At 43.7% G+C, this 14,457-nt stretch overlaps 1 protein-coding gene across 7 annotated transcripts in view; it reads right to left on the minus strand.

The window, feature by feature from the left end:
* Window positions 1-10,652: 10,652 nt before the first annotated feature.
* The window catches only part of LOC135486167 (transcription factor AP-2-epsilon-like), a 200,619-nt gene continuing 196,814 nt past the window's right edge, over window positions 10,653-14,457 (minus strand). For all 7 annotated transcript variants that reach the window (XM_064768755.1, XM_064768756.1, XM_064768754.1 and 4 more), the window contains one exon: window positions 10,653-11,977. In XM_064768755.1, the coding sequence (XP_064624825.1) occupies window positions 11,686-11,977 (292 nt within the window). In that variant the 3' untranslated portion in view covers window positions 10,653-11,685. The remainder of the gene's footprint in view (window positions 11,978-14,457) is intronic.

Consider the following 14,457-nt stretch of genomic DNA (forward strand, 5'->3'; position numbering starts at 1 on the left):
TGGACAAAACCAAGCCTAGGGACAGTCTCACCTCATACCAAAGCAGGGGACATTATAAATGATCCATCAACTTTTGTGTCTTCAACGAAATGCCCTGTATCTCCTTCATCTTTAATAGGCAAGTGCTTCCTATTAAATTCTGAGTCGTTACTAATTCTTTAAGAAGACAATGTCACAACCAGACGGCCAATGTCCTAGGATAGAGTGTCCGGAGGACAAATATTTTATGATACACTCTTAGTTTCTGAGGTATTGACGGTCATGGTCTCTATTGACCCTTATATGCTGATCTGACTAGTCACCATGCAATAGAGACAGACACTTTTTGGAGGGGGACATGCATGCATTAACAACTAGATCGGTGTAAAAGAAATGCAAGCCCCCCGGAATCGAAGTCCGGTCCTTTTGTTAAGGTGAATAGAGTCGCCGAGTTTCTTTGTTGAAGATTATGTAGCTAACCCTAACCATTAACCACATTCGTTGACAATACACAGCTATTGCATGGGGTCCTGCATTCCTGGGACGTCCATTCCTTTTACACCGGCTAAGGTTTTAGTTTCGCTCTTTTAGTATAGATGGTGATAGCAACGTCACATGACGGAATGAAACCTAACCGAGGGAGAAGTCCTTGGAAACAAATCTGACTCGTATGTACGATCGTTAAGGAACAACTGTAGGACTAAATCTATTCTCCTTCGTTTCTGGAGCAAAATGGTGACTTGGGAACTGACTCTTATTCTAAATCGAGATCTTATGACCTTGTGCGCAGTCCTCCCTCTTCTCGTCAATGCCTTTCGATAGTCCCTGAATCACTTATATATCTTCTTCTTCTTCTTCTTAGCGTTCCGTTCTCTTATACAGAACCAGATCTTATGCCTCTAATAAACCTGGCTGCCATCTCTTACTCCTCCCTACTAGTTGACCCCCAGAGCTTGTCTCTGCACCGTACGGTCATGTGGCCAGTCTTTCGGTGTCCCAGAGTGGGCAGTTCTGGGAGCACATGTTCTGGTGGACTCCGCCATGTTCGCCCTCTTGAGGTGGGCTTCAAGTCTGCAGTGGCCTGTCCTAAGCCGAAAGATTGTAACTGCCCCTTTCTTGTTAATGTTGAGGAGAGTGTTGCAGCTGAGGTTCCCTCTTTCCTGTTGCAAGATGTTTTTGTGAGCTTGTTTCAGGAGCGTCTTTACTCATGTTACTTTTAGAGGTAGTAGATTCTTCCTGATGTGGTTGACTTCCATCTTAGGCGAGTAGATCAGCCCTGTTGTTTCCTGGGATGCCACGGGCAGGGGTCTGACGACTTTGTTGTTCTGGGAGAGTTTCATGAGGCTGACCTTGAGAGTGTCGATGGGCACTTAAACAGAATTCTCAGGAGTTGGGAATTCGTGCAATATAATAAGGAGGTTGCGCGTCCATGACATGGAGACCGGGAGGGGGAAAGGAGTCCCGGCTGCTTTCAAAACCCAGTTAGAAGCCCCGCTCAGTTTCAACGTTTAGTGGCTGCACCAGTCGAAGAACCAGTCAGGAGTCGACTCCTATGCTGTCCATTTCGTCATCCCGATCGCCTTTGCGACAGGACGAAAAAAGAAATCTCTCGGCCATGTCCTACTGCGTCCGGAGCGTATAGTCTCAGGGGCCGCTCGCTTCCGAAGTTGCGACACTGTAAAGGAATGGTATTGTTGTGGGCCTTAGTATGACGGAAATGGTCGTCGTGCTGCTTTTCTGAAAGGCTCCTGGCGACTTTACAGTACAATATTGATCTAGAAATCAACGGACTGTTCGGAATGGGTTAGGATAGATAGCGAGCAAGCGTCAGCATTGATCTGGGCATGTCGGAACGACGCCTAGGGCACAATCTCGCGGATCGCTCGGGGGGAATCTTACCATTACTCCCCTGACAATATTTTGCACTAGATCGGACGAGTACAGGGCTGTTGTAATGGTGATTGAATTCGGGCATTTGGTGAATATTGATTTCATTTCGAGGAAGAGAGCGGGCCAGAGCAATTGTTATTAATGGGTGGGTTTTGTTTTTGGTTCCACTCAAGTTATTGGGGTGAGACTTCAGCCTAAGTGGTCGGTCCTCACCGCGGCAAAAGAGCAGTCGTGGGGTACAGTGATGGTTAATGGAGATTCACGCGGCTATTGAGCCATTGTTTTATTCCATTGTTGTGCGCGTTTGGAACTTGTTTTTCAAGCTGCTCGAAGAAGTGGCGCAGTTTTCTCAGGTAATGTCGTTAATTCGGCCACTCTGGATTCGGATTATCCCATCTGGTCGCGAAATCAGCAAAAAGGCTACCATGGGAGGGATAGGGAGGCAAGTGGGGGTGTTCTAGTCGTGATCTGTAATGAATGCCTTGATTTGTTTTTGGGTATTCAGACGTGGAGAGGGAGGGGTGCGGAAAATAAGTGTCCTTGAGTTTTGTCACAACCATCAGGACAAGTCATCACATATGGTGGGGCGTAATAGTAGAAAAGACAAATCGGGCCATATTCTCCTTGAGCTGAAAGGCAGCTACTGGAGGGACACTCAGGACGATAAATTTGAGTTGTAGAGTTTAGTGTTTCTTTGCATCCGTCGAAAGGGCTATAACCTGACCCTGGGGTTCGGGCCAGTGACCATGCAAGTGACCAAAGATACGAGTCTAGTTGGCATCCTTAGATTCAGTTTTCTTTACTCCTACGTCATACAAAAATGAGTATTAATAATATACGTTTGTATTGAAAACTACTGGTTATGCCAGGATGCGTTGTTGGCCGCCTATTAATCATAATCGAGGTATATTTTTCGCATTTATTGGAATGCCCGAGTTGTGACTGTCACACCAAGCGGCGGATTACAACCTTTTATTACGAAGTGACAAAGACAAGTTTTATCAGCAGACGCAGGACTTGACACATAACGCCACCCAAGTCAATGAAACGAGCTAGCCAATTCATTTTTTTAAATCGATGATTTATATAAAATAGATGTCAGCCATGATAAGGTTGGCACCCAACTGGGACTAATTGTAGCAGGGTCGCCCCGTTTCGTGCACAACATTTGCCGCAAGAACTCAAAGGTGGAAGTTTTGAAAGGACGCAACAAAATGTCGTGATCCGGTAAACTGATGATAATAGGGGCCCATTATTTGATTTGTAGAATATAATTTGGTAACTGACGGCCATTGTCTGTCAGTGTTGTCTGTAATCACGTGACACAATAGGAACTATTGATTGATTGAAATAATCGTCTGTGAAAACTGCATCAAAACATGACCTGCGTGACTTGACTTTAAAGTTTTGCTCGGTATCTTGCCCTCAGAAGTAGGCAAACCAAACTATCACCACAGAGACATTGTCACAATACTTAACTTCCAGCGGTATTGCCGCCGTTACCTCCGCCCATACTAGACTCGCTACGTCTGTATAAAGTTTAGCAATGTCAATACATTGAGGGTCAAGATGAACTGACATGGAATTATTTCTTCCAAGACCCAACAGATCCACCGAAGACATTGTCACAACCGCCCTGGTCGTATCTAAAACAACCGAATGCACAGCAGGAATCAGTCACAATCGTCCAGGCTACGCGAAGGCTTCTTAACAACCTAACAAATAGCAGCGGGGCATCTCCACCACCCATTTCTTGGCCATTGTACTGTTACATCACAACTATAATCACACCGCAAAAAGACGACGACAGTGTCTCAAGAATCCAAGCCGTGAAAGGCCTTTGTCCTGATTCAAGTGATCGGATCGTAACTGGCAGAGAATTGGGAAACCGCTGTCAATTGTTTTCTCACTAAATACATAGCACAACAATAGACATGTGGATACTAAGACTAAATAGGTCATACAGGCGCAAGATTACAATTTCAATAATGTTTAGTGACCAGACCAGTCACACCAGTCTTTCTCATAAGGCATTGTAACAACCGTACTCGCTATGGTCTTGCTGCTGTCACAATCCGACTGATTACACGAAGACATTACAAAAAATGTTGAACACAGGAAGGTCTTCACCAAGCTGACAGTACAGCCTCGGAAGACAGGGACACAATCCTTCAGGCCAGATGAGTTGGCCAGTGTCATTACCCAACTGGTTGTACTGACGGCAGAATCACAATCATCCTGGCCAAGAGGAACTTACGCTCTTTCCTCTTGTCCGGGCTACAGGAGCCTGCAGTCACAACCAACAGACCGCCCTAAATGCATAGTTCATACTACACTGGAACCGGTAAACTCTAGAAATAGTAGATTTTGTAAACCTCAGGCTAGCGTCCTCAACCAGACTGTGTAAGAAGGACAGGATCACAATATTCCAGGCAGGGCAGGTGGAGAGGCTATTGCTATTACCCAAATGGCCGTATTGACGACAGAATCACAGTCGCCCAGGCCAAGAAAACATAATACTCTTTCTTCTTTAATTGTCCAACCGTACTCGCCATGGACATGCCACTGGGTGATATGAATAAAGTCTAGCAATTGCTTTTACTTCAGTTTTGTACAGAAAGGCCCAGTGTAAATGTACATGGAGTTTTAGATAAAAGCATTTGCTAGTTATTCATATCACCCCATGTCAAAAGCTGACTGATTACACGAGACAGCACCAAAAGATGTTGGCCACAGGAAGGTCATGGCCACGCCGAAGACATTGTCACAACCGTACCAACCATGTAATGCTTCTGTCGCAATCCGACAGATTACACGTAGACAATACCAAAGGTGTTATCGTCATTACCCAACTACATGTAGTTGTAATAACAACAGAATCATAGGGCTGTTACAACACAATTGATGGCAGCGATGACAGCGTCTCAACAGTTATGATCGAAGTGATCGCTCCGTGGAGACTTGGACAATTAATGTCAAGACTTATCTCTCAGTAGCCAACGCATAACCGAATAGATAGACAACAAGGCCGTTTCCACGGTACCAAACTAAACCCAACCTGACCGGAACACCTCACCAAGACGTCATGAATGACATGAGTCTCAGAAGTATGTACATCGAACCAGACCACACACTCCAACAAACCCCCGGGAAAAATCAATCACTCCGAAGACAGTGTCACATACAACCATATTCACCGTATAAAACAAAAGCCACTGTCTTCACTAATCGACTGATATACACGAAGACAGTACAGTACCAAAGATGTTGGCCACACAAAGGTCATTGTCGTCTACCTGACTGTACATCAGATAGGGACACAATCTTCCAGGGCAGATGGGTAGGCTGTTGCCATCACCCAACTAAATAGAAGCACAATCGCCTAGGCTATAGGAGGCTACAGTAACAACCAGCAGACAACTCTGGTTGGTCTCATCAACCTGACTTTAAAAAAGACAGCGGCACAATCTTACAGGGAAGCTGATGGGTAGGATATGATCATTACCCAACTGGTTGTATTGACGACAGAATCACAATTGTCCAGACCACTTCTCCAGGCTGTAGGAATGTGCAGTCAACCAACGGACCACACTAAATGCTAAGTACATACTATACTGGAAGGTGAACTCCAGACGCAGTCTCATCCCATTTCCTAACAGAATCACAAGGATGACAAATGGTCTGCCTCGCGTCGGAGTCTATTGACCGGCGACTGCAACACTCTGAGAGTAAGTAAGTCGTAACATATCGTGGGAATGCAACTACTGTAAGCTGTAGACCCAACCGACCACACGATTGTCTCTTTTAAACCCATCTGATCGAACCGAAGACAGTATTGCACAAGCCGTTCGTAGGCTAATATCACAGAATCTGTACCAAGAACTGGTCACAATCGTACAGGCCATGGAAAGGCTACTTTCACAACCTATCACGTCACTGCGAAGACAACATATCAACCGTCCAGTTATTGGTTATGGTACAGGGTTCAACTAAATCATAGCAAAGACAGTGCCTCCAATGGCCAGGCCGTGGATGACCCTTGTCTTAATCCTAGTCTAGTTCACAACCTACCACGCAATAGCGAAACTTGGACCGCCAGTTATTGGATATGGTACATGATTCAACTGAGCTAGTGTCTCAACTGGCCAGACCGTGGGTGTTCCTTGTCATAATCCAAGTGATGGTCCCGTAAAGACTGGGAGAACTACATGTACTTTCAAAACAAATCTCACTGGTCATGAGAATACTACTTTCACAGCCTATCGCGTCACAGCAAAGACATCATCTCGACCAGTTATTGGACGAGGTACAGGGTTCAACCTTAATAAACTGATCACAGCAAAGACAGTGTTTCAACAGGTCAGGTCTTGAAAGACCATTGCAATAACTCAAGCGATGCCCTTGTACCCTCGTAGAGGCTGGGGAACCTACTTTCAAAACTTATCTTGACGCAGCCAAATAGGTAGACAATGGCACAACCATGTTGGCCATTGAAAACGTCTCGCCACAGGCCCGGCAATTGAGAGGCCACTCCAACAAATACCTGAGAACGAACCAATTACTCTAAAGATATTGACACAGCCATGCTAGACATGCTACTGTTACAATCCAGGTGATTGCTCGAGGACTAAGCCAAAACCGAACTATCCATGGCCGGTAATTGTCACCAACCAGACTGTACAGAAGACAAGGACACAATCCAGGGAGATCCATATCCTGGGAGATCTTCAAAACTGTTACACTGGACCAAACTTTACGATAATGGGCGTCAGATCACGTCATACCGGCGGTTTTATCTGACACTGCTACCCCTTTCCCAGTCTATCTAATTGATACTTTCTTCAATCTCGCAATAAAAGGTCGAAGACAATCGCCGGAGATTGTCCATTGTCTAAGATGGCGGTGTCTACCTGACCCCCCACAGAGACAATGATAGCCTATTAGATTGAGTAGCTCAGCTGAGAAGCCATTGATAGCGAGTGTATCAGATGGTAGCAAGACCATGCGACAACAGAATCCATTTGAAGATTCGCGAGGCCACCTGGAGGGCACCACCTTTTAAGATGTGGCCGGGAGATCTATTTTGAAACAACTTGGCTGCAATGTACGGTATATGCACATCAGTGTTTTGAAATCAAATGCACTGATTAGACCCCATGGGCTGCGTTTCTCATGTAAGAGTGAAACGGTTGGCAAAATGTGAAACAAACAAAGTAAAATGTTTGGGGCGGCCATGTACGTGAGGCAAACGATTTGACCAAAGGTGTTCATTGTGTCAACATCACGAGACAAAGACAAACTCCTTTCTCCTCGGACTGTCCATCTCGACACGAAATGAACAAAACTGTCTCATCAAATGTGGTCAACGAAGCCATTAGTATTCTTGTCTGCCTGTGTCAACATCAGGGTAGGAAGACCATGGTCACTTGATAAATGGTCATCCTTGGCGCCCGGACAAAGGACCTAAGGGGGATAATGAGAAACGCGCCCGAGGCGAGGTATCATTGACGTTATAAAATTTGCTGAGTAAAAATTTGTGGCGTTCTTGACCACAAAGTGCTAAATGGATGCCGCACGTGAGACCTCGACTCCAACAGTCCTGTATCGAACACGACAGCACCAACAATGCTTATAAGAGTCTTGTAGGATCACGTTGTCTACGATACTGGTGAGGAACCACAGTTTGGACCTCATTAATCCAGCGAACGAAAAAAAGATGACCGTATTGATGCGACTTCCAGTTGACCCATGCAAATGATACAATCACGGACGTGTCTCTACAGTCTGTGATACATGGTGGTAAAACTCATTCTGTCCCTTCAAAAAGAATTCATATTGGTCTTAGGAGGACAAAGTCACAACCAGAAATGCTTGGATAAAATCTTTTTAAACACGAGTTCAGCCGTTGGAGCATTTCACAGCACCAAAGCAAATTCGTTGATGAAAAATGTAGTACGGCTGGCGTTGATAACTATCACGGTTGTTCCCGAAGCCCGAAGCGAAGAGCTCGAGGCCCAACCTGACGCATGCCTTCACGCGTGGACTCGCTCACGGTCAATTTGACCCGACCCAAGCTTGTCACAAGGTTTATTTTCGCGTGCCATACTTTTGACACATCCTCGGGGAAAAGACAAGTTTCCCTGAAGTGATTCTTTAAGAATCCATTCTTCTTTCTATTGCTTGAAGCCACACATTTTCCGCAGGGCTCAATCCCAGGCTTTGGGACAGTTCCTGGAGACGTATTGCCGATAACCGAGGCATGTACTGGCAGCCAATGGATCGGTCTTCGTTTAAATGTATCGGAAAATTAGTCCCCAGGCGCAAATTAGATTCGTTGAATATGATTTCAAGAAGCATTCGATTGTGCTACGAATGAGTGTGAGAATGAAACCAAAAATATAGAGACAATTATTCTATATGCGACGTAATTAGATAAAATAGCGTGCAATTGGATACCAGGGATGGGCTTGTACTTTGATGCGAGGTGAGATCTATTTTTGTCCGTACAATGCCATTACAATCAGTGCCATCGTGAGGATGATTATAAGTATTATGAGACCGAGTACACTTTCTCCCCCTCCGCCGAAAATGTCCTCTTTAACCACATCGTTTGCGACGAATAAGGTGGGAGGCGATCAACATTATGTTACTACTTTTAGTTCGGTAGTGATCTCAGACCGAGTTGGTCTTCTGGTTGTGACTTTGTCCTCGAGAGACAAATTTGGGATGAAATGAAACCAAACACCACGGACATGACGGACTCTATATTCGTGTATGCCAGTACATGTAATGTCATGTCCAGCGCAGCTTGATCAACTCCTCTGGCTGCGACTTTGACAAAATACAATGAAATAGCCTAATCGACCCATCACCAGCCAATCTAAGATGCTTGCCTGACTGCTCAAGCCCATGTACCACAAACCAAAAACCCCGACAGTTAAAGTGGTAGATTCCCTGGATACCCATTTAATTTCCTTCATCACATCAATCGTTTGGCAAATTCCATGCTTAAGTAACCCAACCCAGATGCTTCTTCACTGCTTTTTTCACATCACGCCGCGTTCCGCACAAACAATGTTGTAACCGTTAAATGCAATAAAATCAATGACGAGCGAGCATCACGGCGTTCTTGAGTACTAAGGTACTGTAGTGTTGGCGTTCTTCTAACGCAAGTCTCGCTGTAGAGGAATGCAATTAACACCCAATATTCGGTGCTTTAACCAAGCAAGCATCAGATTGTCGCTGTCTTTTACGAGCAATGGGTCTCGGTTCGTATGATTTCGGTTGGTTTGGTTTCTGCAACCTCCAAACATTACGGTCCTGAGCCGACTGTGTAGACACCTCTCTTACAACTCATGCGCTCTCTGCATCGCCGGCTACAACATCCATCGAGCAGATGCAGTGGGATAGAAGTTCTACCGCAGGCAGAAAAGTTCTATCTCTCAACCTGTTCAATCCGGCACATCTGCTACTATTGGCTACTTGAGTTGCCAAGTAGGGTTGTCTTCAAAGGCACAGTGGTACTGTCCCCACACTCACAACAGCTCATCTACGGGCAGAACATTTCTCGCCCTGACCTGGCCGATGGACAGCTACCTGAGTTGCCAAGTACGGTACCTGGGCCTGTCTCAAAAAGCACACTCGGATAGAAGCTCCAACACGTAAGGAGAAGTTCTTCTTACATTAACTACATGAGCTACTTCTATAATATTGTACTTGGGTCCGTCTTGAGCACATACAGTGGGATAGAAGCTCTACTAATGCAGAAGCGTCCTGATTTTGGACAAGGTTCATTAGCTGCTACATATGAGTTGAGGCTTCTTGAGTTGCCAAGGGGTCTTGGGGTCTGTCTCCAACATCACAGTAAGATAGAAGCTGAACCAGAGGCAGAAGGGTTCTCATGTTGTTCCGGTTCAAGAGCTACTCCAAGTCATACTTGGATAGGGATCCCTAGTAAGGTGCTTAGGTCTGTCTTCAACATCACAGTGAGATAGAAGCTGAACCAGAGGCAGAAGGGTTCTCATGTTTTTCAAGGTTCATGAGCTACTCCAAGTCTTACTTGGCTAGGGATCCCCAGTAAGGTGCTTAGGTCTGTCTTCAACATCACAGTGAGATAGAAGCTCCACTAGAGGCAGAAGGGTTCTCATGTTTTTCAAGGTACATGAGCTACTCCAAGTCATACTTGGAGAGGGATCCCTAGTAAGGGGCTTAGGTCTGTCTTCAAGTGTACAGTGAGATAGAAGCTGAACCAGAGGCAGAAGGGATCTCATGTTGTTCCGGTTCAAGAGCTACTCCAAGTCTTACTTGGCTAGGGATCCCCAGTAAGGTGCTTAGGTCTGTCTTCAAGTGTACAGTGAGATAGAAGCTGAACCAGAGGCAGAAGGGATCTCATGTTGTTCCGGTTCAAGAGCTACTCCAAGTCTTACTTGGCTAGGGATCCCCAGTAAGGTGCTTAGGTCTGTCTTCAAGCGTACAGAGAGATAGAAGCTGAACCAGAGGCAGAAGGGTTCTCATGTTGTTCCGGTTCAAGAGCTACTCCAAGTCTTACTTGGCTAGGGATCCCTAGTAAGGGGCTTAGGTCTGTCTTCAAGTGTACAGTGAGATAGAAGCTCCACTAGAGGCAGAAGAGTCCTGATGTTGTCTCAGATACATTAGCTGCTACAAGCATGTACTACATGTACGTCAAGTAGGCTATCTGAGTTTCCAAGTAGGCGATCGAGCGGGCGTTTGTCAAGCTAAAAACTTGTAACAGCAGCGTAAAAAATTGAAAGAAATAGAACAGATTTGGAATTTCGTCACGTTTAATACAAAACTTTATTTTTCCATGGGCACTGGGATTAAGACTAAACTTTCTCCTAACGGCATGCACATACATTATTACACGTACAAAGTTTACTATGGTTCTAGAAATTCATATACTTTTTAATTAAAGAGAAGAATATATACAACTGTTTAGGACAAACCCTGACTATTAATCTGTGTATTGCTTTGATTGTTTAAACGCCATTTTGATTACGTAACACGCCATTTTCGATTACGTAATACGCCAGTTTTACGTATTTCTCAGTACGTTATAACCATCTCTACGTAGCGAAAGATTCAATGTCCATACAAAGTCACTTTAAAACAAATTGGAATGATAAAATATTATGCGAAGTTCACAGTAGCAGCATAGCTACAATAGTTCATTATCCCTGCAAATCAGTCCTTAGAGATATATGATGCACTTAGAGTCTTTTCCCTCCATTTTCAAGAAAATCAGAAGATGACAATACTTATTCGACACCTCCCCAAGAAGTATCCCAGCTTGTGACAAAACGCACTTAGTGATTATGTGAAACAGTAGAAAATAATAAGAAGCTGTGATTTTTTTACGATTACCGCCAGGGGGAGTTGGCCTCGTTGATCGAAGAGCGTGTAATATCACGCGTTATTGCTGAGAATCCACGAGATCGTAATGTCACAACCAAACACCAACATATAAACACTGTCATCGTCACAATAAAATGCACGGTGTCTTCATGAAGACTTTGAATTATATACAAGGTCGCTGCCATGTTTTGCAGTTACCTATTTTCGTCACGAGGTCGCACTTGCAGCAGACAATAATGACGTCACAAGAATCGCAGTTCCACAGCAAATATGGCGTAGCGTGACGAATCCCGTTTGTTTAGTCGTTCTATCTTTGGCAGCATCATTGACCGAACATTACCATTATTCGTAGTATGTTTGTTTTATATCCCGGTTTTATATGTGAAAGTGACTAAAAAGATCTGGCACCATTTAATGTATAAATAATCGAATGATTTCTCAGTGTCAATTGCCATTTTCCACCTTATCCGGTTTTACTTTCGAATCCATATTAGCACCAGTCGACATTGAATTTGATGATGGGTAGTTTTTGTCCATGTATTTCAACATTTCAGTCAAGACGTTCAAGACAGAGTTCAGTGAGGCGGTCATTGCCGGCGTCCCGAATCCGTGTGTAATGAGACTAAAATGCGTAAGGTGTCGCTGTATGCTGGGGTCCAGAATCATCTGGGGCCTGGTGTTGCCCAGTGGTGATCTGTCTTGACTCATCATGTCTAGGAATTCCTTCAGGACTTGCCTGCAAGTAAAGAAAGGGGAGATAGCGTTAGAAAATCTGGTTGAGAAAAATATGTTTATGAGGTACAGTGGAACAGCCATGTTTTGGTCACTCTAGTACCTGCAATAGACAAGTCATATTATTACCGATACCATGTGGAATCCAGCCCTACTCCATCGCACTCACAAAGCTTCTTTCGCCATTGGTCTCTTCTTCAGGTGAGGTCATTGCACAAGATCAGCATTTTGGGTTAACGCTAATTTAAACACCAACGTCATATCAATGATGATCATCCTCTTATAAATCTAAGCCGTTGAATTTCGGATGTATATTTGTGTACGACTTTTGACATCACTAGACTTACTCGACTTATCGAAGGTTCGTCTTTAAGTGTTTTTCAAATTATATGTTGAACGTAACCTGGCAACAATGTAAATTTCTCATGTAACGGGCAGGTCTCATGTTCACTAATTAGGGTGTAAATGAAAACCGCCGTAGTACACATCAAATTTAATCGAAGCTTATTGTGATTTCTATTGCAAAGAACCATTACCAAAAGGATCAATTGGTTCAAAATCATCGATCTGATAACAACACTTGAACAAAGTGATTGAATATATGATTAAATCACGCGCAACAAGCCGCTGCCATGACATAACAATGCCATGACAACGGCTGTTTTTTACCTCCGTAACAAAGGAGAGGAAAATGACAACCACTGCGTAGGTGGATGCTGCCGCATGAAAATAGGCGTGGTTGGAACTTGGATAATTACAGGAAATATAAACCATCGTTCTCATACATACAACATTGAAAACGCGAGAGGAAAACATCAGAAACACTATCAAAAGTGTAGGTTTTTGTATTGGTCGCTTCTAAGCTTCATAACGTAGTTATTCGATATCTGTGTTTTTACGATACATATTGAACACAAAGGTTAGCTCTTCTTTCAAAGGAAATGATAATGTCTGAATAAATGGGATCGGTCCCTGATCCTAAGTATTATGTTTTAAAGTATAATATGACAGACTGGTTTTGGTTTTAACTCTATTGTGCTCACAACAGTTCAATATAACCTGTTGCAGTTAAAGTCAGAAGCACTTTTTAAGAGGATCCAATCTTTCATTGTTCAAAGAAAGGTATATACTTCAAGTCATAACCAAACGATGTCGTGTTCAAAGTCGAACCGACGTGCCTTTATAGTAAACACTGGAAGCAGGCTTGTGTGCTTCCGATTGGATAATTTGAAGTCACGAGGTCGATGAAGCGGAATGCTTACAATTGGACGATAAATCATGATAAATCGATGAAGAAGGTTTGAATGCTTCTGATTGGCCAAGAAATCATGATAGGTCGATGCATCACCAACACAAAATGGATGTTATGAATATTATCAGAAACATGATTGTTCCAATGCATCCCTTTCCAATGCATCCAACCTGTTGCCCAGCATAGTGAGCGTAACTGAACCCACATCACGCAACCTAACACAATGCATCAGATCCTTGGTGCCAGAGCTGCAGCATTATTAAGAAAGATTTTCTGTTGTCTGCAGCATAATGGGTAATGTTAAAAAATGACACCTGATGCTATGGCGAGTTCCCATTACACGGCCGGGCAGTGCCATCACTGCTTGTAACGTGATCGCTCCCGGGGTGTTTGTGATGGGCGTGTGGGAAAGCCACTCTCAAGCTCAGTCGGGGGCGAGAAAGACACGGCGAATAGTATTAGCTTGCCATGCACGCGAACAGCAGAGGTAAGATTGACACCGATTGGTAGTTCCCATCCTGAAAGTTGCAACAGAGCCGGTAAGCAACAATTTCTTATTTTTCAGAAGAAGGAAATTAATGTGTTGAGCAATTAGTCCTGGATATTGAAAGAAAAGATACACCAGCATCATATATTCTTTAGATTTGATTATAAAGATTGATGCTGCATACGTTTTCATAAAACAAAAGTGTGGCAATTAAAAAATCAGTACATTACATGTTTTTTAACACTAACTTAAGAGTAACGTCTCTTCAGACCTTGGTAGGGTACCTATTATTGTTGAAAACCTCGAATGCACGATGATACATTGTATATCTACCTTGTATAACACAGTTTGGTAAAACATCTTTATTTCTCTATACAATGTACCCATATTTGTTTTGTTAGATATCACAAGAGGATCCAGGGTACGGTCCGATGAAGCAGTTACACCAAATGTTTGCCATAAAGAATCAGAAACAATTGTAAAAATAAGAACGTGAACATGTCACCTGTTCAAACGTCAGAGAATGTACTAGTAAATACTAGGCAAAAATAGATTACTTTTGTATTTACTACCGTTAGGCGAATATAGTTTTGTTAGGAGATGTCTCTTTGTCTATTCTCCAAGGTCTAGTTGATAGAGCGACAATGCTCCCCAACGTAACCGAAGACTTTTCTACTACACAATGAGTGACCGAAATTAACAATGCTCAATAACTCCTTGTTTGTTAACCAGCGATTATCATTCG

This window comes from Lineus longissimus, chromosome 4 (assembly GCF_910592395.1).
Source record: "Lineus longissimus chromosome 4, tnLinLong1.2, whole genome shotgun sequence".
Lineage (NCBI taxonomy): Eukaryota > Metazoa > Nemertea > Pilidiophora > Heteronemertea > Lineidae > Lineus > Lineus longissimus.